This window comes from Salmo trutta, chromosome 38, assembly GCF_901001165.1.
Source record: "Salmo trutta chromosome 38, fSalTru1.1, whole genome shotgun sequence".
Lineage (NCBI taxonomy): Eukaryota > Metazoa > Chordata > Actinopteri > Salmoniformes > Salmonidae > Salmo > Salmo trutta.
This window is the reverse complement of record NC_042994.1, coordinates 28,544,891-28,568,293: the sequence shown is the minus strand read 5'-3', so window position 1 is coordinate 28,568,293 and position 23,403 is coordinate 28,544,891. Positions and strand designations below refer to the sequence as shown.

The window sequence follows — 23,403 nt, the reverse complement described above, 5'->3', positions numbered from 1 at the left end:
ACCCAGTTCAGACATGGTGTGAACACTGCAGCCAGAACCCAGTTCAGACATGGTCTGAACACTGCAGCCAGAACCCAGTTCAGACATGGTGTGAACACTGCAGCCAGAACCCAGTTCAGACATGGTCTGAACACTGCAGCCAGAACCCAGTTCAGACATGGTGTGAACACTGTAGCCAGAACCCAGTTCAGACATGGTGTGAACACTGCAGCCAGAACCCAGTTCAGACATGGTGTGAACACTGCAGCCAGAACCCAGTTCAGACATGGTATGAACACTGCAGCCAGAACCCAGTTCAGACATGGTGTGAACACTGCAGCCAGAACCCAGTTCAGACATGGTATGAACACTGCAGCCAGAACCCAGTTCAGACATGGTGTGAAGTGGACTGGATGCTTTTTTTCTATTTAAAAAAAAAGTGTCTGAATCAAAAAATGTAAATCTAAGTGTTGTTCAGAAATGAAATAAACGAACAGAAAAACATATATAATATGCATACACACTACCGTTCAACAGTTTGTGTTCACTTAGAAATGTACTTGTTTTTGAAAGAAAAGCTAAAAAATTGTATCCATTAAAATTGATCAGAAATACAGTGTAGACATTGTTAATGTTGTAAATGACTATTGTAGCTGGAAACGGCTGATTTGTAATGGGATATCTTCATAGGCGTACAGAGGCCCATTATCAGCAACCATCACTCCTGTGTTCCCTTGGAACGCTGTGTTAGCTAATCCAAGTTTATCATTTTAAAAAGGCTAATTGATCATTAGAAAACCCTTTTGCACAGCTGAAAACGGTCGTGCTATTTAAAGAAGCAATAAAACTGGCCTTCTTTAGACTAGTTGAGTATCTGGAGCATCAGCATTTGTGGGTTTGATTACAGGCTCAAAATGGCCAGAAACAAAGAACTTTCTTCTGAAACTCGTCAGTCTATTCTTGTTCTGAGAAATGAAGGCTTTTCCATGTGAGAAATTGCCAAGAAACTGAAGATCTCGTACAACACTGTGTACTACTCCCTTCACAGAACAGCACAAACTGTCTCTAACCAAAATAGAAAGAGGAGTGGGAGGCCCCGGTGCACAACTGAGCAAGAGGACAAGTACATTAGAGTGTCTAGTTTGAGAAACAGACGCCTCACAAGTCCTCAACTGGCAGCTTTATTAAATAGTACCCGCAAAACACCAGTCTCAACGTCAACAGTGAAGAGGCGACTCCGGGATGCTGGCCTTCTAGGCAGAGTTGCAAAGAAAAAGCCATATCTCAGACTGACCAATAAAAATAAAAGATTAAGATGGGCAAAAGAACACAGACACTGGACAGAGGAAGATTGGAAAAAAGTGTTATGGACAGACAAATCTAAGTTTGAGATATTCGGATCACAAAGGAGAACATTCATGAGATGTAGAAAAATCAAAAGATGCTGGAGGAGTTCTTGATGCCGTCTGTCAAGCATGGTGGAGGCAATGTGATGGTCTGGGGGTGCTTTGGTGGTGGTAAAGTGGGAGATTTGTACAGGGTAAAAGGGATCTTGAAGAAGGAAGGTTATCACTCAATTTTGCAACGCCGTGCCATACCCTGTGGACGGCGCTTAATTGGAGCCAATTTCCTCCGACAACAGGACAATTACCTAAAGCACAGCTCCAAACTATGCAATAACTATTTAGGGAAGAAGCAGTCAGCTGGTATTGTGTCTATAATGGAGTGGCCAGCACAGTCACCGGATCTCAACCGTATGGTACATAAGAAGTGCCCATCAAGCCAATCCAATTTGTGGGAGGTGCTTCAGGAAGCATGGGGTGAAATCTCTTCAGATTACCTCAACAAATTGACAACTAGAATGCCAAAGGCCTGCAAGGCTGTAATTGCTGCAAATTGAGGATTCTTTCATGAAAGCAAAGTTTGAAGGACACAATTATTATTTCAATTAAAAATCAATATTTAGAACCTTGTCAACGTCTTGACTATATTTCCTATTCATTTTGCAACTAATTTCATGTATGTTTTCATGGAAAACAAGGACATTTCTAAGTGACTCCACATTTTTTAACGGTAGTATATATATATATATATACACACATACTGACTAGGTATCCTCTTTCCCTTATATTTGTCACGATGTAAGGAGTCAGTTCTCTTGCTTGTGCAACAAGCGCTACAGTAAAACAATAAGGGGCATTTAACTAATCAGCACTTTTTTTCCACAGTACCATACTCTTCCTCAGATATACATTCATTTTGAGTCCTCACCTATGTAATGGCTTGTATCGATAACGACCCTGAGTAAAAAAATAAAACGAACATGACAGACGGAAATCACAACAACCGCTGCAGCCCGAAAAACGGACACTATTCAACATCTGCAATCTGCCACATTACCGATTGACAATAAACGTTTACTGTAATGTTCAACTGTTGTCTATCGTTTAAATTATTATGAAAGCATGTCGGATTACCTGAAATCGCTGGTCTTTTATTGATAAACTGGGAGGAGGGGTGCGAATCGGTCGGTGTGATGGCCGACGGCTGCGCTTACATGACGCCCGTGAACATCACGCCCTTTCCCATCCTGCGCGCAGGCGGAAGTTTACAGTCCTGGCTCATCCGATTCTCCATGCTCAGAGTCTAATCAAACAATAAAACATCAGGTAATCTGTCGTGCTTTGATTATAATACATTAAACTATAACCAGACGCTGACACTTACAGTTAACGTTTATTGTCGGTCGGCGATGTGGTAGATGTTGAACAGTGTGGTGGTAGACAGCCATGGTTACCGTCCGTTGGGCTGTCACGGTTGTTGTTCTGGCCAGGAACGTTATCGATAAAAAATCCATTACAGTTTAGGGGAGGAACTCCATGTGAATGAATTATTTCGGAGTGAAAACACTGTACGTAGAAAGCCTAAATTTTTTCGCGTGGTCGTACATTTCATCACCATTTAGCTGATATACAAACATGGTGATTAGTAAAATGGCCTTTAGCTTATTGCTTAGCTGCAGCGCTCTCCCTGGCATGATAGTCGGTTCATCCCATTGTGATTTATATATATTTTGTGGTTTTATATATTAATTTAATTTCCTGAACATATCTAGAGTTGATGTTTAACATGTATTCTTTTTCCTTTCTTAAAGCATCCGCCTCTAGCATACCATGACTGAACCGAGTCCGGCACAGAAAAGCTCACAGCCAGGTCAAGAGATGGCGTCAGTGAAGCTGGAGGACTGCAGTCAAACACTGGAGCTCAATGTGATTGTCAAAGAAGAGGAAGAGGAGGATGAGAGAAGAACCGAGGAAGAGAACGGGGGAGTAGAACAGGAAAGGGAAGATGAACTGGAGAGGGAAGATGGTAACATTGACTCCGGTGAGTCTAAGATGCCTACACCTGCCACTGGGTTACATCTAGACCTTGATCCTAACTCTCAGTTCCATTACAGAAGACATTGGACGAAGGCATCTTCTGTACAGTTTTGTTAAGAGCCCATATGCTCAATCTGAACATTAACACAAGTCGCTTGTGGTACGGTTTTGGAAGGATAAGGACCTTTTTATAATATTCAAAAAAACAAAAGGTTAAATTGATACACACCTTGATAGGGCTAGTGTTCCCATACGGCCATATCTCCATGTTACAGCGCTATGGAAAACAGACGGAATACAAGAGGCGACCACCTGTGCCAATTAGCTGTCTAGCATACTCTGAACACCTGTGTGTAAGCGTAACTCGGGAAGAGTAGTGGAAGTGTAGTTTGGTCGGATGGAGGCTCCGTAGCTGTATGGATCTGTAACTGCTACAGTGTAGTTTGGTCGGATGGAGGCTCCGTAGCTGTATGGATCTGTAACTGCTACAGTGTAGTTTGGTCGGATGGAGGCTCCGTAGCTGTATGGATCTGTAACTGCTACAGTGTAGTTTAGTAGGATGGAGGCTCCATAGCTGTATGGATCTGTAACTGCTACAGTGTAGTTTAGTAGCATGGAGGCTCCATAGCTGTATGGATCTGTAACTGCTACAGTGTAGTTTAGTAGGATGGAGGCTTCATAGCTGTATGGATCTGTAACTGCTACAGTGTAGTTTAGTAGGATGGAGGCTCCATAGCTGTATGGATCTGTAACTGCTACAGTGTAGTTTAGTAGGATGGAGGCTCCATAGCTGTATGGATCTGTAACTGCTACAGTGTAGTTTAGTAGGATGGAGGCTCCATAGCTGTATGGATCTGTAACTGCTACAGTGTAGTTTAGTAGGATGGAGGCACCATAGCTGTATGGATCTGTAACTGCTACAGTGTAGTTTAGTAGCATGGAGGCTCCATAGCTGTATGGATCTGTAACTGCTACAGTGTAGTTTAGTAGGATGGAGGCTCCATAGCTGTATGGATCTGTAACTGCTACAGTGTAGTTTAGTAGGATGGAGGCTCCATAGCTGTATGGATCTGTAACTGCTACAGTGTAGTTTAGTAGGATGGAGGCTCCATAGCTGTATGGATCTGTAACTGCTACAGTGTAGTTTAGTAGGATGGAGGCTCCATAGCTGTATGGATCTGTAACTGCTACAGTGTAGTTTAGTAGGATGGAGGCTCCATAGCTGTATGGATCTGTAACTGCTACAGTGTAGTTTAGTAGGATGGAGGCTCCATAGCTGTATGGATCTGTAACTGCTACAGTGTAGTTTAGTAGGATGGAGGCTCCATAGCTGTATGGATCTGTTACTGCTACAGTGTAGTTTAGTAGGATGGAGGCTCCATAGCTGTATGGATCTGTTACTGCTATAGTGTAGTTTAGTAGGATGGAGGCTCCATAGCTGTATGGATCTGTAACTGCTACAGTGTAGTTTAGTAGGATGGAGGCTCCATAGCTGTATGGATCTGTAACTGCTACAGTGTAGTTTAGTAGGATGGAGGCTCCATAGCTGTATGGATCTGTAACTGCTACAGTGTAGTTTAGTAGCATGGAGGCACCATAGCTGTATGGATCTGTAACTGCTACAGTGTAGTTTAGTAGGATGGAGGCTCCATAGCTGTATGGATCTGTTACTGCTATAGTGTAGTTTAGTAGGATGGAGGCTCCATTGCTGTATGGATCTGTTACTGCTATAGTTTAGTAGGATGGAGGCTCTATAGCTGTATGGATCTGTAACTGCTACAGTGTAGTTTAGTAGGATGGAGGCTCCATAGCTGTATGGAGCTGTAACTGCTACAGTACTTGATGGATTAGTCCTCGCCGATGAAAGATAAGGGTTTCAAAACATATGGCCCTTATCTCAAGCGATGATTATTGATGTTTCTAAACGTTAAAACACAGCGTCGGGACTGTAGTTCACACGAGCCAGTCGCGGGGGAAGCTAATGGCTGAAAACTGTAGAGAGAAGGCAGAATGCTCCCTAGAGTTATACAGAGCTAGGTTACATCCTAATAGGAGGTTTTAGGTTACATCCTAATAGGAGTTTAGCGAGAGAGAGGTTACATCCTAATCTAGTTCAAAAATATATAACAAATCATTTAAAACATTCAAATCCTTCAGCATTTGGTTGAGCCTGCCTAGACTGTCAGATAGCCAGGGGGGCGGGGTGGCACTTTTGGGACTATCCCATTTGGTTCAATTGCTCCAGGCAAGCTCAATCAAGCACAGATAAAGCATTTGAATGATTTCAAATACTATTTGAACCCAGGTCTGCTATAGTTCAGAGTATTGCACAGCATGTAGTGCACTATATAGGGAATAGTGTGTCATTCCGGGGACAGACCATATGTGTGATGTTGATCTTGTTTCAGTAGATATGGAAGAAGAGGAGGACCAGAAAGGAGGAGGAGATCTGGCTAACCCAGGTAATAAAGTACACTAGCCAGGGAATAGAATAGATGAGGACCAGAAAGGAGGAGGAGATCAGGCTAACCCAGGTAATAAAGTACACTAGCCAGGGAATAGAATAGAGGAGGACCAGAAAGGAGGAGGAGATCTGGCTAACCCAGGTAATAAAGTACACTAGCCAGGGAATAGAATAGATGAGGACCAGAAAGGAGGAGGAGATCAGGCTAACCCAGGTAATAAAGTACACTAGCCAGGGAATAGAATATATGTATTTATTATCCCAAGACCTTATTATTTGAATATTGATTGATTTTAATGTATTAGGTAATTAAAAGTTAGTAGTCTGCTCCAGCTGAAGACGACACGACATAACACGACATAACATGACATAACATGAACAATTATTCAGGATAAAAGCACTGAAGTCCAAAGGCTTATTTCCATTGTGGTCCTGTGAGATGGCAGGTGGGCATGATTTACACATTATTCTCAATGCAATTTAAAACAACAGTATCATCAATTACAAATATATACAACTTAGAACAATTAACAGCACAGAGGTGCTCGTTTTAAGAGTCACTTCTTGAAAGAATAGCCTACCCCTAATTACACCATTACGTTACTTTTCAGATATTTCTTAAGTGGCACTTTACAGGTTCAGTTCCACAGAACTACAGCAGAGTGCCTGAATGTGTTTCCCCCAAGGAGCTGTTGACTCTACAGGGAACCAAGTTAGAGCTCCCTCTGGTGGAGTACTGATGGGGGAGGCATTTATATTATCAAGTGTTTTAGATCTTTTGGTTTGACGTTTTACAGGACTTGTTACTGTTAAAAGAGAAGAAGAGGAGGAGGAGGGGGTCGGAGAGGAGGAGGTTGGGGACAGGACCAACCCAGGTAATCACTGATCAGAACATCGGAGACCAGTTTCATGGAACCCAGCTCCCTATATAGAGCACTACCTTTGAGGAGGGCCCAGAGGGCTGAGTGACTGCTTATAGCTGTCATTCTTGTATGTACTAAACTGTGCCCCCTAACCAAATAACTCCTGATCAGTTTAAATTAAATAGGGCTCTTAGAGGAGTCATCTTCCCTTTCTACCTTCCTACACACCAATGCATAGTGTTATATACAGTATAATAAACTGGGTGGGTCGAGCCCTGTATGCTGATTGGCTGACAGCCTTGGTTTATCAGACCGTATACCACGGGTATGACATAACATTTATTTGTACTGCTCTAACTACGTTGGTAACCAGTTTATAATAGCAATAAGGCACCTCGGCGGTTTGTGATATATGGCCAATATACCACGGCTAAGGGCTGTATCCAGGCACTCCTCCTGTATTTAACCCCTGTGATGTTGTTATAGAAACAGGAGAGGGTGCCAGCTCAGACAGAGAGAGACCGTTCCTCTGCTCCCAGTGTGGTAAGAGGTTCACTGCACCAAGCAGCCTGAAGACTCACATGCAGAGACACAGCGGAGAGAAACCCCACCAGTGCTCCGTCTGTGGGAAGCGCTTCCTGCGGTCCACAGACCTGAAGAGACACCAGATGATCCACAAAGGTAAGAGAGACACTCACACACCTGGCGTCGCTCCTCACACACCTGGCGTCGCTCCTCACACACCTGGCGTCGCTCCTCACACACATCTCTCTTGGAACACTGTCAATCAACGTATCCACACCAGTGCACCTGTTTATCAGTTACATAAGTTGATCTATATGGTGTAGGATCATTTCCATGTAAAACGACCCATGAGCACCAACGTGAAGTTCATTGGAGCATGTCAAATTGGGTGTCAAATGAAAGCATAGAGCCTATATTTTTAAGAAATGAAGGCATACATACATTTTGAACCATTTTCCATCCCCAAAAATGTGAATAAGCAAAGGCTTATTGGACAAGGGGTCTTAAAAAACATCTACCAGAAAAAGTCCTAGAAGGTATCAGAAATACATCAAAACAGAATAATATTGAAGTAAAAACCCTGCCAACTAATATCAACACTTTTATATTTAGTTTTGGATAAATTTGACTGAAACATTGCCTTGTGCCTTGAAATACAGTTACTAAAAACCCACATCTTGAATATATTTTCTAATGTCTCTCCCTCATGAGGAGGATAATGAAAGTTCACAAAAGTAACAAGTAAATGTAGACCTACCAATTAGTTATAGTGTTTTCACTGATATCAAATTCGTTTATGAATTCAAAATTATTTGACCCCCCCTCCAAATGTTTTTATCGGTAACAGAAATTCTGCTCTTGAATAGACTATAATGGGACATCATAGTAGTTACAAACCTCAGTTGGGTCACAAACCAATCAATCACATGTATTTATAAAGCCATTCTTACATCAGCTGATGTCACAAAGTGCTGTACAGAAACCCAGCCTAAAACCCAAACAGTAAGCAATGCAGGTGCAGAAGCACGGTGGCTTGGAAAAACTCCCTAGAAAGGCCGAAACCTAGAGAGGAACCAGGCTATGAGGGGTGGCCAGTCCTCTTCTGGCTGTGCCGGGTGTAGATTATAACAGAACATGGCCAAGATGTTCAAATGTTCATAGATGACCAGCAGGGTCAGATGATAATAATAATCACAGTGGTTGTCGAGGGTGCAACAGGTCAGCACCTCAGGAGTAAATGTCCGTTGGCTTTTCATAGCCAGTCATTCAGAGTATCTCTACCGCTCCTGCTGTCTCTAGAGTGTTTAAAACAGAAGGTCTGGGACAAGGTAGCACGTTCGGTGAACAGGTCAGGGTTCCGTAGCCGCAGGCAGAACAGTTGAAACTGGAGCAGCAGCATGACCAGGTGGACTGGGGGCAGCAAGGAGTCATTCGACCAGGTAGTCCTGAGGCATGGTCCTAGGGCTCTGGTCCTCCGATTGAAAGAGAGAGAGAGAATTAGAGAGAGCATACTTAAATTCACACAGGACACAGGATAAGACAGGAGAAATACTCCAGATATAACAGACTGACCTTAGCCCCCCGACACAAACTATTGCAGCATAAATACTGGAGGCTGAGACAGGAGGGGTCGGGAGACATTGTGGCCCCGTCCGACGATACCCCCGGACAGGGCCAAACAGGCAGGATATAACCCCACCCACTTTGCCAAAGCACAGCCCCCACACCACTGGAGGGATTTCTTCAACCACCAACTTACTATCCTGAGACGAGGCCGAGTATAGCCCACGAAGTTCTCCCGCACGGCGCCAACCCGGACAGGAAGATCACGTCAGTGACTCAACCCACTTAAGTGATGCACCCCTCCTAGGGACAGCATGGAAGAGCACCAGTAAGCCAGTGACTCAGCCCTCATAATAGGGTTTGAGGCAGAGAATCCCAGTGGAGAGAGGGGAACCGGCCAGGCAGAGACAGCAAGGGTGGTTCTTTGCTGCAATGCCTTTCCGTTCACCTTCCCACTCCTGGGCCAGACTACACTCAATCATAGGACCTACTGAAGAGATAAGTCTTCAATAAAGACTTAAAGGTTGAGACCGAGTCTGCGTCTCTCACATGGATAGGCAGACCATTCCATAAAAATGGAGCTCTATAGGAGAAAGCCCTGCCTCCAACTGCTTAGAAATTCTAGGGACAGTAAGGAGGCCTGCGTCTTGTGACCATAGCGTACGTGTAGGTATGTACGGCAGGACACAATCGGAAAGATGGATAGGAGCAAGCCCATGTAATGCTTTGTAGGTTAGCAGTAAAATCTTGAAATCAGCCCTTGCCTTCACAAGAAGCCAGTGGAGAGAGGCTAGCACTGGAGCAATATGATCACATTTTTTGGTTCTAGTCAAGATTCTAGCAGCCGTGTTTAGCACAAACTGAAGTTTATTTAGTGCTTTATCCGGGTAGCCGGAAAGTAGAGCATTGCAGTAGTCTAATCTAGAAGTGATGAACGCATGGATACATTTTTCGGCATCATTTTTGGACAGAAAGTTTCTGATTTTTGCAATGTTATGTAGATGCAAAAAAGCTGTCCTTGAAACAGTCTTGATATGTTCTTCAAAAGAGAGATCAGGGTCCAGAGTAACGCCGAGGTCCTTCAGTTTTATTTGAGACGACTGTACAACCATCAAGATTAATTGTCAGATTCAACAGAAGATCTCTTTGTTTCTTGGGACCTAGAACTAGCATCTCTGTTTTGTCCGAGTTTAAAAGTAGAACATTTGCCGCCATCCACTTCCTTATGTCTGAAACACAGGCTTCCAGGGAGGGCAATTTTGGGGCTTCACCGTGTTTAATCAAAATGTACAGCTGTGTGTCGTCCGCATAGCAGTGAAAGTTAACATTATGTTTCCGAATGACATCACCAAGAGGTAAAATATATAATGAAAACAATAGTGGTCCTAAAACGGAGCCTTGAGGAACACTGAAATTTACAATTGATTTGTCAGAGGACAAACCATCTACAGAGACAAATTGATATCTTTCCGACAGATAAGATCTAAACCAGGCCAGAACTTGTCTGTGTAGACCAATGTGGGTTTCCAATCTCTCCAAAATAATGTGGGTATCGATGGTATCAAAAGCAGCGCTAATGTCTAGGAGCACGAGGACAGATGCAGAGCCTCGGTCTGACCCATTAAAAGGTAATTTACCACCTTCACAAGTGCAGTCTCAGTTCTATGATGGGGTCTAAAATCAGACTGAAGCGTTTCGTATACATTGTTTGTCTTCAGGAAGGCAGTGAGATGCTGCGCAACAGCTTTTTCATTTTTTTTTTAAAGGAATAGGAGATTCAATATAGGCCGATTTTAGTTTTTTATATTTTCTGGGTCAAGGTTTGGATTTTTCGAGAGGCTTTATTCCTGCCACTTTTAGTGAGTTTGGTACACATCCGGTGGATAGAGAACCGTTTATTATGCTCAACATAGGAGGGCCAAGGACAGGAAGCAGTTCTTTCAGTAGTTTAGTTGGAATAGGGTCCAGTATGCAGCTTGAAGGTTTAGAGGCCAATACTATTTTCATCAATGTGTCAAGAGATATAGTATTAAACAACTTGAGTGTCTCCCTTGAGCCAAAGTCCTGGCAGTGTTGTGCAGACTCAGGACAACTGAGCTTTGGAGGAATGCGCAGATTGAAAGAGGAGTCCGTAATATGCTTTCTAATGATACTGATCTTTTTGTCAAAGAAGTTCATGAATTTATCACTGCTGAAGTGAAAGCCATCCTCTCTTGGCCATCAATTTTAGATTGTTCTTATTTTCCTCAATTAAGTTGGAAAAATAGGATGATCGAGCAGCAGTGAGGGCTCTTCGATACTGCACGGTACTGTCTTTCCAAGCTAGTCGGAAGACTTCCAGTTTGGTGTAGCGCCATTTCTGTTCCAATTTTCTGGAAGCTTGCTTCAGGGCTTGGGTATTTTATGTATTCCAGGGAGCTAGTTTCTTATGACAAATGTTTTTAGGGGTGCGACTGCATCTAGGGTATTAAGCAGGGTTAAATTGAGTTCCTCAGTTAGGTGGTTAACTGATTTTTGTACTCTGACGTCCTTGGGTAGGTGGAGGGAGTCTGGAAGGGCATCTAGGAATCTTTGGGTTGTCTGAGAATTTATAGCACGGCTTTTGATGAGCCTTGGTTGGGGTCTGAGCAGATTATTTGTTGCGATTGCAAACATAATAAAATGGTGGTCCGATAGTCCAGGATTATGAGGAAAAACATTAAGATCCACAACATTTATTCCATGGGACAAAACTAGGTCCAGAATATGACTGTGGCATTGAGTAGGTCCGGAGACGTTGGACAAAACCCACTGAGTCGATGATGGCTCCGAAAGCCTTTTGGAGTGGGTCTGTGGACTTTTCCATGTGAATATTAAAGTCACCAAAAATTAGAATATTATCTGCCATGACTACAAGGTCCGATAGGAATTCAGGGAACTCAGTGAGGAACACTGTATACGGCCCAGGAGGCCTGTAAACAGTAGCTATAAAAAGTGATTGAGTAGGCTGCATAGATTTCATGACTAGAAGCTCAAAAGACAAAAACACAGTCTTTTTTTTTTTTTTTTTGTAAATTGAAATTTGCTATTGTAAATGTTAACAACACCTCCGCCTTTGCGGGATGCACGGGGGATATGGTCACTAGTGTAACCAGGAGGAGAGGCCACTTCTTATGGCTTGAATCCCGTTAGCGGGATCGATATGACGACAGCCAGTGAAAGTGCAGAGCAGCAAATTCAAAACAACAACAAACCTCAATTAAAATTCCTCAAACATACAAGTATTATACACCATTTTAAAGCTTTACTTCTTGTTAATCCAGCTACAGTGTCTGATTTCAAAAAGGCTTTACGGCGAAAGCAAACCATATGATTATGTTAGGTCAGCGCCTACACACAAAAAAACACAGCCATTTTCCAGCCAAAAAGAGGAGTCACAAAAAGCAGAAATAGAGAGAAAATTAATCATTAACCTTTGATGATCTTCATCAGTTGACACTCATGACTTCATGTTACACAATACATGTATGTTTTGTTCGATAAAGTTCATATTTATATCCAAAAATCTCAGTTTATATTGGCGCGTTATGTTCAGTAATCTTTTGCCTCCAAAACCTCCGGTGATTTTGCAGAGAGCCACATCAATTTACAGAAATACTTATCATAAATGTTCATGAAAATACAAGTGTTATACATGGAACTTTAGATAAACTTCTCCTTAATGCAACCGCTGTGTCAGATTTCAAAAAAGCTTTACCGAAAAGCAATAATCTGAGTACGGCGCTCAGACACAAAAACATGCTATACAATATATCCGCAGTGTTGGAGTCAACAATAGTCAGAAATAGCATTATAAATATTCACTTACCTTTGATGATCTTCATCAGAATGCACTCCCAGGAATCCCAGGTCCACAATAAATGTTTGTTTTGTTCGATAAAGTCCATCCTTTATGTCCAAATACCTCCTTTTTTGTTCGCACCTTAAGTTCACAAATCCAAATTCACGACGCGCAGGTCAGACGAAAACTCAACTCAAAAATGTCAATTTCAGTTCGTAGAAACATGTCAAACAATGTATAGAATCAATCTTTAGGATGTTTTTATCGTAAATCCGCAATAAAGTTTCAACCAGAGAAATCCTTTGTCTTCAGAAATGCAATGGAACTGAGCTACCTCTCACATGAGCGCGCATGCCTGAGCCTCATGCCCTGCTGACAGTGTTCTGACTCCAGGAGCTCTTATTCATCCTCACTTTACAGTAGAAGCCTCAAACAAGGTTCTAAAGACTGTTGACATCTAGTGGAAGCCTTAGGAAGTGAAAAAGTACCCCACAGACACTGTAGTTTGAATAGGGAATCAATTGAAAAACTACAAACCTGTTTGGATTTTTTCTCAGGTTTTTGCCTGCCATATGAGTTCTGTTATACTCACAGACATCATTCAAACAGTTTTAGAAACTTCAGAGTGTTTTCTATCCAAATCTACTAATAATATGCATATCTTAGTTTCTGGGCGTGAGTAGCAGGCAGTTTACTCTGGGCACGTCAGTCATCCAAGCTACTCAATACTGCCACCATCCATAAGAAGTTTAACTCAGTAAATTCATCAGGCTTAAGCCATGTTTCAGTCAGGCCAATCACATCAAGATTATGATCAGTGATTAGTTAATTGACTATAACTGCCTTGGAAGTGAGGGATCTAACATTATGTAGTCCTATTTTGAGATGTGAGATATCACTATCTCTTTCAATAATGTCAGAGGTCTTTATTCCAGTGAGATTGCTAAGGCGAACACCGCCATATTTAGTTTTTCCCAAACTAGATCGAGGCACAGACACGGTCTCAATGGAGATAGCTGAGCTGACTACGCTGACTGTGCTAGTGGCAGACTAAGCTGGCAGGCTGACTAACAGCCTGCTGCCTGGCCTGCACCCTATTTCATTGTGGAGCTAGGAGTTAGAGCCCTGTCTATGTTCGTAGATAAGATGAGAGCACCCCTCCAGCTAGGATGGAGTCCGTCACTCCTCAGCAGGCCAGGCTTGGTCCTGTTTGTGGGTGAGTCCCAGAAAGAGGGCCAATTATCTACAAATTCTATATTTTGGGAGTGGCAGAAAACAGTTGTCAACCAGCGATTGAGTTGTGAGACTCTGCTGTAGAGCTCATCACTCCCCCTAACTGGGAGGGGGCCAGAGACAATTACTCGATACCGACACATCTTTCTAGCTGATTTACGCGCTGAAGCTACGTTGCGCTTGGTGACCTCTGACTGTTTCATCCTAACATCGTTGGTGCCGACATGGATAACAATATCTCTATACTCTCTACACTCGCCAGTTTTAGCTTTAGCCAGCACCGTCTTTAGATTAGCCTTAACGTCGGTAGCCCTGCCCCCTGGTAAACAGTGTATGATCGCTGGATGATTCGTTTTAAGTCTAATACTGCGGGTAATGGAGTCACCAATGACTAGGGTTTTCAATTTGTCAGAGCTAATGGTGGGAGGCTTCGGCGTCTCAGACCCCATAATGGGAGGAGTAGAGCCCAGAGAAGTCTCGGCCTCTGACTCGCTGCTTAATGGGGAGAACCGGTTGAAAGTTTCTGTCGGCTGAATAAGCGACACCGGTTGAGCATTCCTACAGCATTTCCCTCCAGAAGCCATGAGAAAGTTGTCCGGCTGCGGGGACCGTGTGAGGGGATTTATACTAACGTTACTATCTGTACTTACTGGTGGCACAGACACTGTTTCATCCTTTCCTACACTGAAATGACCCTTGCCTAACGGCTCCGTCTGAAGCTGGACTTGCAACACGGCTATCCTCGCCATAAGGCGGTCGTTCTCCTGTATATTATGAGTACAGCGACTGTAATTAGAAGGCTTAATGTTAATGTTACTTAGCTTCGGCTGGTGAAGGTCCTGACGAACCACGTCCAGATAAAGCGTCCGGGTCAAAAAGTTGAATGAAAAAAATCGAGGGGAGCGAGGGGAAATAAATTAATATATAAAACCGTAAAGTTAGCAGGTAGCAAACTAAGTTTAGCAACAAACCGCACAGCAGCACGTAAACAAGTCTACAAGTTGTGACCGGAAATGACGACCAGAAGATACAAGGAAGAGGTCGTTTTGGTGCTTTGTAATGTAGTATTGGTGCTCTGTACATCATACCAGCTACTCTCCTCCCTTCCACTGGCATAACTGTTATGTTCAGCTCATAGTGTCTCCTGTAACTGTCCTCCCTTCCACTGACATACTGTTATGTTCAGCTCATAGTGTCTCCTGTTACTGTCCTCCCTTCCACTGACATACTGTTATGTTCAGCTCATAGTGTCTCCTGTTACTGTCCTCTCTTCCACTGACATACTGTTATGTTCAGCTCATAGTGTCTCCTGTAACTGTCCTCCCTTCCACTGACATACTGTTATGTTCAGCTCATAGTGTCTCCTGTAACTGTCCTCCCTTCCACTGACATACTGTTATGTTCAGCTCATAGTGTCTCAGTGGAAGGGAGGAAGTAGCAGGAGACACTATGAGCTGAACACAGAACCATACGGTCCTGTACTGTGGAGTATAGTTCAGTATAGTACCATACGGTCCTGTACAGTGGATTATAGTTCAGTATAGTATCATACGGTCCTGTACTGTGGATTATAGTTCAGTATAGTACCATACGGTCCTGTACTGTGGAGTATAGTTCTGTATAGTACCATACGGTCCTGTACTGTGGAGTATAGTTCAGTATAGTACCATACGGTCCTGTACTGTGGAGTATAGTTCAGTATAGTACCATACGGTCCTGTACTGTGGAGTATAGTTCAGTATAGTACCATACGGTCCTGTACTGGGGATTATAGTTCAGTATAGTACCATACGGTCCTGTATAGTTCAGTATAGTACCATACGGTCCTGTACTGTGGAGTATAGTTCAGTATAGTACCATACGGTCCTGTACTGTGGAGTATAGTTCAGTATAGTACCATACGGTCCTGTACTATGGAGTATAGTTCAGTATAGTACCATACGGTCCTGTATAGTTCAGTATAGTACCATACGGTCCTGTACTGTGGATTATAGTTCAGTATAGTACCATACGGTCCTGTACTGTGGAGTATAGTTCAGTATAGTACCATACGGTCCTGTACTGTGGATTATAGTTCAGTATAGTACCATACGGTTCTGTACTGTGGATTATAGTTCAGTATAGTACCATACAGTCCTGTACTGTGGATTATAGTTCAGTATAGTACCATACGGTCCTGTATAGTTCAGTATAGTACCATACGGTCCTGTACTGTGGATTATAGTTCAGTATAGTACCATACGGTTCTGTACTGTGGATTATAGTTCAGTATAGTACCATACGGTCCTGTACTGTGGATTATAGTTCAGTATAGTACCATACGGTCCTGTATAGTTCAGTATAGTACCATACAGTCCTGTATAGTGCACACTAGAGTTGAGTATACTATATTTTACTGAACTATACTCTACTGTGCCGAACGTTACTGTACTGAACTCTTCTCTACTGTACTATACTCTACTGAACTCTTCTCTACTGAACTGAACTCTACTGAACTCTACTCTACTGAACTCTTCTCTACTGTACTGAACTCTACTGAAATCTACTATACTGTACAGAAATCGACTATACTCTACTGAACTCTTCTCTACTGTACTGAACTCTACTATACTGTACAGAAATCTACTATACTCTACTGAACTGTGCTGTGCTTTGATATCCAAACTTGTAAAACATTCGTGCAGATTTGGTCCGCTTCGGATGAACCAATTGTGGTTTTGCTGCAGAGTTGATTAAATAATAGCCAGTGTGTAAAATAATACCCACATATGTAGAGGAGGATGTTGCATATTTACACCTTTTGTGTAGAAATCAGTTACCGGGTGTAAATCCACTTCACTCACTTCTTTCAAACTCAAGGTGTCCTGTCATAACTGACACGCCATTCTTTTATGCAGAGTTTTTAAGAAAACCTGGTCACATAAATACCTGTAATTCTGTTACCAAACTTTGCATCCTCACAGTTCTTCTAGTAAATGTGTTTTTTTGTAATATGTTCAGTGTAAACGTAGTCCTTGTGCATAGAGTTGTATGGTTTGTTAAAAATCTATGGTTTTTGTAGAGCATACATTTTACATGAAAACAATCAGTCTCCATTCAGTTAAAATGGAATTGGCCATAGATGCATAATACTGTATGTGGTGGTGGGCTGTTCTTTCCTCTGTGTCCTGCAGCGGTTTAACCTCTGTAATGTTGTCATTAAAGCAGTCACCTCAGACAGACCGTACCACTGTTCTGAGTGTGGCAAGACGTTCACCTCGCCAACCAGCCTGAGGATCCACGTGAAGATCCACAGCGAAGACAAACCCCACCAGTGTTCTGTCTGCGGGAAGCGTTTCCTGTGGCTATGTGTTCTGAAGAGACACCAGGTGGTGCACAAAGGTGAGAAAAACATCTCTCTGCTGGAAGACTGTCCTGTGTGGCTCGTTGGTAGAACATGACCTTTGCAAGCCCAGCATTGTGTTCAGAACGGTGCATCGTTGAATTCACTGGAAACAGTACTGTACGACCGGTTGTGATTATGACGGCTCAGAGGACAGTTACCATAGGGTGTGACTATAGAGGCTCAGAGGACAGTTACCATAGGGTGTGTCTATAGAGGCTCAGAGGACAGTTACCATAGGGTGTGACTATAGAGGCTCAGAGGACAGTCACCATAGGGTGTGTCTATAGAGGCTCAGTGACTATAGGGTGTGATTATAGAGGCTCAGAGGACAGTTACCATAGGGTGTGATTATAGAGGCTCAGAGGACAGTGACCATAGGGTGTGATTATAGAGGCTCAGAGGACAGTTACCATAGGGTGTGTCTATAGAGGCTCAGAGGACAGTTACCATAGGGTGTGATTATAGAGGCTCAGAGGACAGTTACCATAGGGTGTGATTATAGAGGCTCAGAGGACAGTTACCATAGGGTGTGATTATAGAGGCTCAGAGGACAGTTACCATAGGGTGTGACTATAGAGGCTCAGAGGACAGTTACCATAGGGTGTGTCTATAGAGGCTCAGAGGACAGTTACCATAGGGTGTGATTATAGAGGCTCAGAGGACAGTGACCATAGGGTGTGACTATAGAGGCTCAGAGGACAGTTACCATAGGGTGTGATTATAGAGGCTCAGAGGACAGTTACCATAGGGTGTGTCTCTATAGAGGCTCAGAGGACAGTTACTATAGGGTGTAAGTCTACTGTATGTGTACTTGCTGTTCTCGCCTCTGTCTTGATGTGTTTTAAACTCTGTGATGTTGTCATTGAAGCAGGAGAGAGCGCCAACTCTGACCCAGACAGCCCAGGGGATCCCGAACAAGGGCAGAAGCCGTACCCGAACCCTGAAAGACTGTACCTCTGCTCAGAGTGTGGCAAGAGGTTCACCACAGCACCTTTACTGAAGTCTCACATGAAGAAGCACAGTGGAGAGATACACCACCAGTGCTCCGTCTGTGGGAAGTGTTTCCTGCTGTTCCAGGACCTCAAGAGACACCAGGAGGTCCACAAAGGTGAGAGAGACACCAACACACTGAGTCTCACACTGTAGCAAACGTTTTGTAACCTTTAACTCCGAAATAAAAAATATTTTGGTGCAAAAATTCTATTGGACAAATTCAGGTAGGTCCCTCTCCATTTTGTTCTTTTTGCTTCCATTTTGTTCCTAGTGAATACACCCTGAAGTCTCTACTCACACACCTAGGTCATATTCATTAGGAACCAAACAGAAACAAAATGGGCCGAAGTGGGAGGGGCTATCCAATAATAATACACTGTGTGCAGTAATGAACAGGACCCAGAGATCTCTGCTGGAAGACAGGTGACTTGAAGAAACATCAACATATCCACACCAGTGCCTCTTTCCGTAAATTAGCTGGGTATTTTTATGTGTATTAGTCCGTAATAAACTGTCATTTATTGACAGTGCAGCATTTTAACCCCTGTAATGTTGTCATTGAAGGGGGCAACAACTCTGACGCAGACAGCCCAGGGGAACCAGATCCGGAGAGACCGTTCCCCTGCTCTGTGTGTGGTAAGAGGTTCACCGCAGCCTTCAGACTTAAGGCACACATGAAGATCCACAGCGGAGAGAAACCCCACCAGTGCTCCATCTGTGGCAAGGCATTCCTTCGACCCTACGACCTTAAAAGACACCTTGTGACCCATAAAGGTGAGAGGAACACCAGGTTGGAGTTGTGCTATCCTCATCATTCTCCTCTTGCGTTAAACCCTTCTAATGTTGTCATTGAAACAGGAGAGGGCACCAGCTCTGACCCTGACAGCCCAGGGGACCCTGACCAGGAGCTGAAGCCGTATTTCTGCTCCCAGTGCGGTAAGAGGTTCACTGCAGCCAGCAGCCTGAAGACACACACAATGACGCACAGCGGAAAGAAACCCCACCAGTGCTCCGTCTGTGGGAAGTGTTTCCTGCGATACCAGGACCTGAAGAGACACCAGGTGATTCACAAAGGTAAGAGAGACCCACACACCTGAGTCGTGTTCACTAGGAAACCACACTGAAGCAAACAGGCAGAAACAGGGATGGACTATCAGATCTTTTCCAATAAGAAACGCGTTGTTTCTGCTACGGTGTGCACCAATTAATTTCTCCTCTCCGTCTGTTTTTAACACTTGTAATGTTGTCATTAAAACAGGAGAGGGCGCCAGCACAGAGAAACCCCACCAGTGCTCTGTCTGCGAGGAGAGTTTCTTGAAGCTCGACGACTTGAACATTCATGTGACGATCCACACAGGAGAGAAGACCAAGCACATCTGCCAACCATGTGGGAAGACCTTCACTCTGCTGCAGGACCTAAAGACTCACCAGCGCACCCATACAGGAGAGAAACCGTACCACTGCTCCAAGTGCCCAGAGAGCTTTGGCAACCTGTTGGAGTACAGGGAGCACAAGCAGACACACAACAACAAGAAACCGTACCTCTGTGACCAATGCGGCCAGACGTTCACCCACTTCTACACACTGAAGACCCACCGGTCGATCCACACAGGGGAGAACCTCCTCCACTGCTCCTACTGCGGGAGGGGCTTCACTCAGAAAACGTCCTTGGCGACCCACATACTGACCCACACCAAGGAAAAACCGCACCAGTGTTCTGTGTGTGGCCAACGTTTTGCCAGAAGCGAAAGCCTGAAGAAACACAAGAGGATACACATGGAAGAGGTCCGCCACCACATGTGCGAGTGCGGGAAGAGTTTCCCGGACATGAAAAGGCTGGAGGTGCACGCGAGAATGCACTACAAGAGCCTGGAAAAGAAGTACTGCTGCTCGTACTGCGGGAGAATGTTCCTACGGGACGGGGATCTAAAGAGTCACCAGAGAACACACACCGGAGAGAAACCCTTCGTTTGCACCATATGCGGGAAAAGTTTCGCCCAGTCGGGGAACTTGAGAGTGCATCAGATCAAGCACACTAAAGAGAGACCGTACCCTTGTACTGTCTGTGATAAGGGGTTCACCACCTCTGGGAGTCTGAAGGTGCACATGAGGAGGTTTCATACAGGGGAGAAGCCGTACGTCTGTAGCCTGTGTGGGAAAGGGTTCATTGTACCCAAAGCACTAAAGACACACCAACAGAAACATATGAAAGAGACTACTGTCTAGTTTGACGGGAGATAGGAAAAGACTGTCTTTCTGTGATTCCTCGCTCCACTCTCCTCTCAACTGTAATAGAGGAGAAGTTCCAAGGTCCCTCCTCTCTGACTTTATTCTCCATTGCATTTTGAGGAGGAGACTAAGAGAGAGAATGTGAGGAATCAGGGAATGATGAATTGAGAAATAGTCGAGGCCTGCTGGTGGTTTTACCTGCTGCTCCCATTGAGGACGTTTTTTTTTTCAAAATAAAAGTCCCCCACATGCATCCATGTTATTGTACATAGTGGTTAGTTTAGTGATACTCTACAGAAACTGAGGTTGTATCACTAAACTAACCACTAGCTATTCAGTCTGTAAGACACTCTACAGAAACTTTATTGAGGTTGTATCTTAATGTCAGATATGAATTGACAGGATGATGTGATTATGTATGGCATGATATGACACAATATCCATTATGACAATAATAAATTCAAACCTGACATGATGTCTCCACTCACCATGGCTGGCGGCTATTGACATGTCTCCACTCACCATGGCTGGCGGCTATTGACATGTCTCCACTCACCATGGCTGGTACCTATTGACATGTCTCCACTCACCATGGCTGGTACCTATTGACATGTCTCCACTCACCATGGCTGGTACCTATTGACATGTCTCCACTCACCATGGCTGGTACCTATTGACATGTCTCCACTCACCATGGCTGGTACCTATTGACATGTCTCCACTCACCATGGCTGGTACCTATTGACATGTCTCCACTCACCATGGCTGGTACCTATTGACATGTCTCCACTCACCATGGCTGGTACCTATTGACATGTCTCCACTCACCATGGCTGGTACCTATTGACATGTCTGCCCCCTTGACTTTTTCCACATTACAGCCTTATTCTAAAATGGATTAAAACATTTTTTTTATCAATCTAGACACAATACCCCATAATGACAAAGCAAAAACAGATTTTTTAGCAAATGTAACAAAAATAAAACTGAAATATCACATTTACATAAGTATTCAGACCCTTTACTCAGTACTTTGTTGAACCACCTTCGGCAGCGATTACAGTCTCGAGTCGTCCTAGGTATGACGGTACAAGCTTGGCACACCTGTATTTGGTGAGTTTCTCCCATTCTCTGCAGTTCCTCTCAAGCTCTGTCAAGTTGGATGGGGAGCGTCGCTGCACAGCTATTTTCAGGTCTCTCCAGAGATGTTTGATCGGGCTCTAGGCCACTCATGGACAATCAGAGACTTGTCCCGTAGCCACTCCAGCGTTATCTTGGCTGTGTGCTTAGGGTCGTTGTCCTGTTGGAAGATGAACCTTCACCCCAGTCTGAGGTCCTGAGCGCTCTGGAGCAGGTTTTCATCAAGGAACTCTCTGTACTTTGCTTCGTTCATCTTTCCCTCAATCCTGACTAGTCTCCCAATCCCTGCCGCTGAAAAACATCCCCACAGCATGATGCTGCCACCACCATGCTTCACCGTAGGGATGGTGCCAGGTTTCCTCCAGATGTGACGCTAGGCATTTCAGGGAATCTTGTTTCTCATGGTCAGAGTCCTTTAAGTGCCTTTTGGCAAACTCCAAGCGGGCTGTCATGTGCCTTTTACTGAGGAGTTGCTTCCGTCTGGACACTCTACCATAAAGGCCTGATTGGTAGAGTAGTGCAGAGATGGTTGTCCTTCTGGAAGGTTCTCCCATCCCCACAGAGGAACTCTGTCAGTGTGACCATTGGGTTCTTGGTCACCTGCATGACCAAGGCCCTTCTCCCCTGATTGCTCAGTTTGGCCAGGCGGCCAGTTCTAGGTAGAGTCTTGGTGGTTCTAAACTTCTTCCATTTAAGAATGATGGAGGCCACTGTGTTCTTGGGGACCTTCAATGCTGCAGAAATGTTTTGGTACCCTTCCCCAGATCTGTGCCTCGACACAATCCTGTCTTGGTGCTCTACGGACAATTCCTTCGTCCTCATGGCTTGGTTTTTGCTCTGACATGCACTGTCAACTGTGGGATCTTATATAGACAGGTGTGTGCTTTTCCAAATCATGTCCAATCAATTGAATTTACCACAGGTGGACTCCAAGTTGTAGAAATATTAAGGATGATCAATGGAAACAGGATGCACCTGAGCTCAATTTCATGTCCCAAAGCAAAGGGTCTGAATACTTATGTAAATAAGGTATTTCTGTTATTTTTGTTTTTGCTTTGTCAGCTAGCTACCTTGACATTGCTAACATTAGGTACCTTTCTGGCTGACAAGGTGAATATTGTTTTATTACACAATCTAAAAATGAGAATTATACCCTGTGTATATTTTTTGTACCTGTTCTGGGGACATTGTTGCAAAAAATGTAATCGAATCATCTTCAATCTTGTCCATAACTGTTATCGCGTCGGCATCCACAGTCTCAAACTTCCCGACTGTTGGGTTGTCACTAGTTGCCACAAAGTCACAGCAGGGACTACCAATGAGAGCTGGGGATTCTGGGATATCGTGTTCTAATCAACAACAACAAAAAATAATACTTCTTTGCCAGAAGGGTCTCCAAAATCACATGTACACACAGTTATGCAGTGCATAGAAGACTAAGGGACAGCAACAGAAGAGGGCTTAACACTTTTTTGGTTACTAGATGATTCCATATGTGTTATTTCATAGTTGTGATGTCTTCACTATTATTCTACAATGTAGAACATAGCAAAAATAAAGAAAAAACCCTTGAATGTGGTGTGTCCAAACTTGTGACTGGTACTGTATGTGAAAGAGAGGGTGTTTGGGTACTGTGGGATTCTTTAATCAGTTTGGCTCATTAGACAGGTCAGAGTTTGTTTGAAGTTGTTGAGTGGTATTGAGTTTTTTGACAATACACTGTAGACTTGTTTCAAAGTAGAGAGACCCACAGTAGCTACTGTAATTGAGTACTGGCAGTGTCTGCTATGGCAGTTGGGAAGGTACAAGTTACCTGAAAAATATCTAAT

The 23,403-nt window shown here is 43.8% G+C and overlaps 1 protein-coding gene across 3 annotated transcripts; it reads left to right on the top strand.

Annotated features, from left to right (window-relative positions):
- Window positions 1-2,153: 2,153 nt before the first annotated feature.
- LOC115178337 (gastrula zinc finger protein XlCGF57.1-like) lies at window positions 2,154-20,692 on the top strand. 3 transcript variants are annotated; one of them, XM_029739475.1, is made up of 10 exons: window positions 2,154-2,648; window positions 3,134-3,363; window positions 5,768-5,821; window positions 6,621-6,698; window positions 7,173-7,367; window positions 17,032-17,208; window positions 18,084-18,320; window positions 18,770-18,979; window positions 19,064-19,279; window positions 19,464-20,692. In XM_029739475.1, exons 2-10 carry the CDS (start codon window positions 3,153-3,155, stop codon window positions 20,429-20,431), a joined length of 2,346 nt encoding a protein of 781 aa, XP_029595335.1. In that variant the 5' UTR covers window positions 2,154-2,648; window positions 3,134-3,152; the 3' UTR covers window positions 20,432-20,692. The 3 variants fall into 3 exon arrangements, with proteins under 3 accessions (XP_029595335.1, XP_029595336.1, XP_029595337.1); XM_029739476.1 differs by lacking the exon at window positions 5,768-5,821 and having other exon boundaries at window positions 18,081-18,320; XM_029739477.1 differs by lacking the exons at window positions 2,154-2,648; window positions 3,134-3,363; window positions 5,768-5,821; window positions 6,621-6,698 and having other exon boundaries at window positions 7,123-7,367; window positions 18,081-18,320.
- The last annotated feature ends 2,711 nt before the right edge of the window (window positions 20,693-23,403 follow it).

Excerpts from the sequence above, each read along its gene's own strand:
- LOC115178337 (XM_029739475.1), top strand. The coding sequence starts at position 3,153 with ATGACTGAACCGAGTCCGGCACAGAAAAGCTCACAGCCAGGTCAAGAG. Across the intron at positions 7,368-17,031 it reads ACACCAGATGATCCACAAAG|CAGTCACCTCAGACAGACCG; the intron begins GTAAGAGAGACA and ends TTGTCATTAAAG. Across the intron at positions 17,209-18,083 it reads ACACCAGGTGGTGCACAAAG|GAGAGAGCGCCAACTCTGAC; the intron begins GTGAGAAAAACA and ends TCATTGAAGCAG.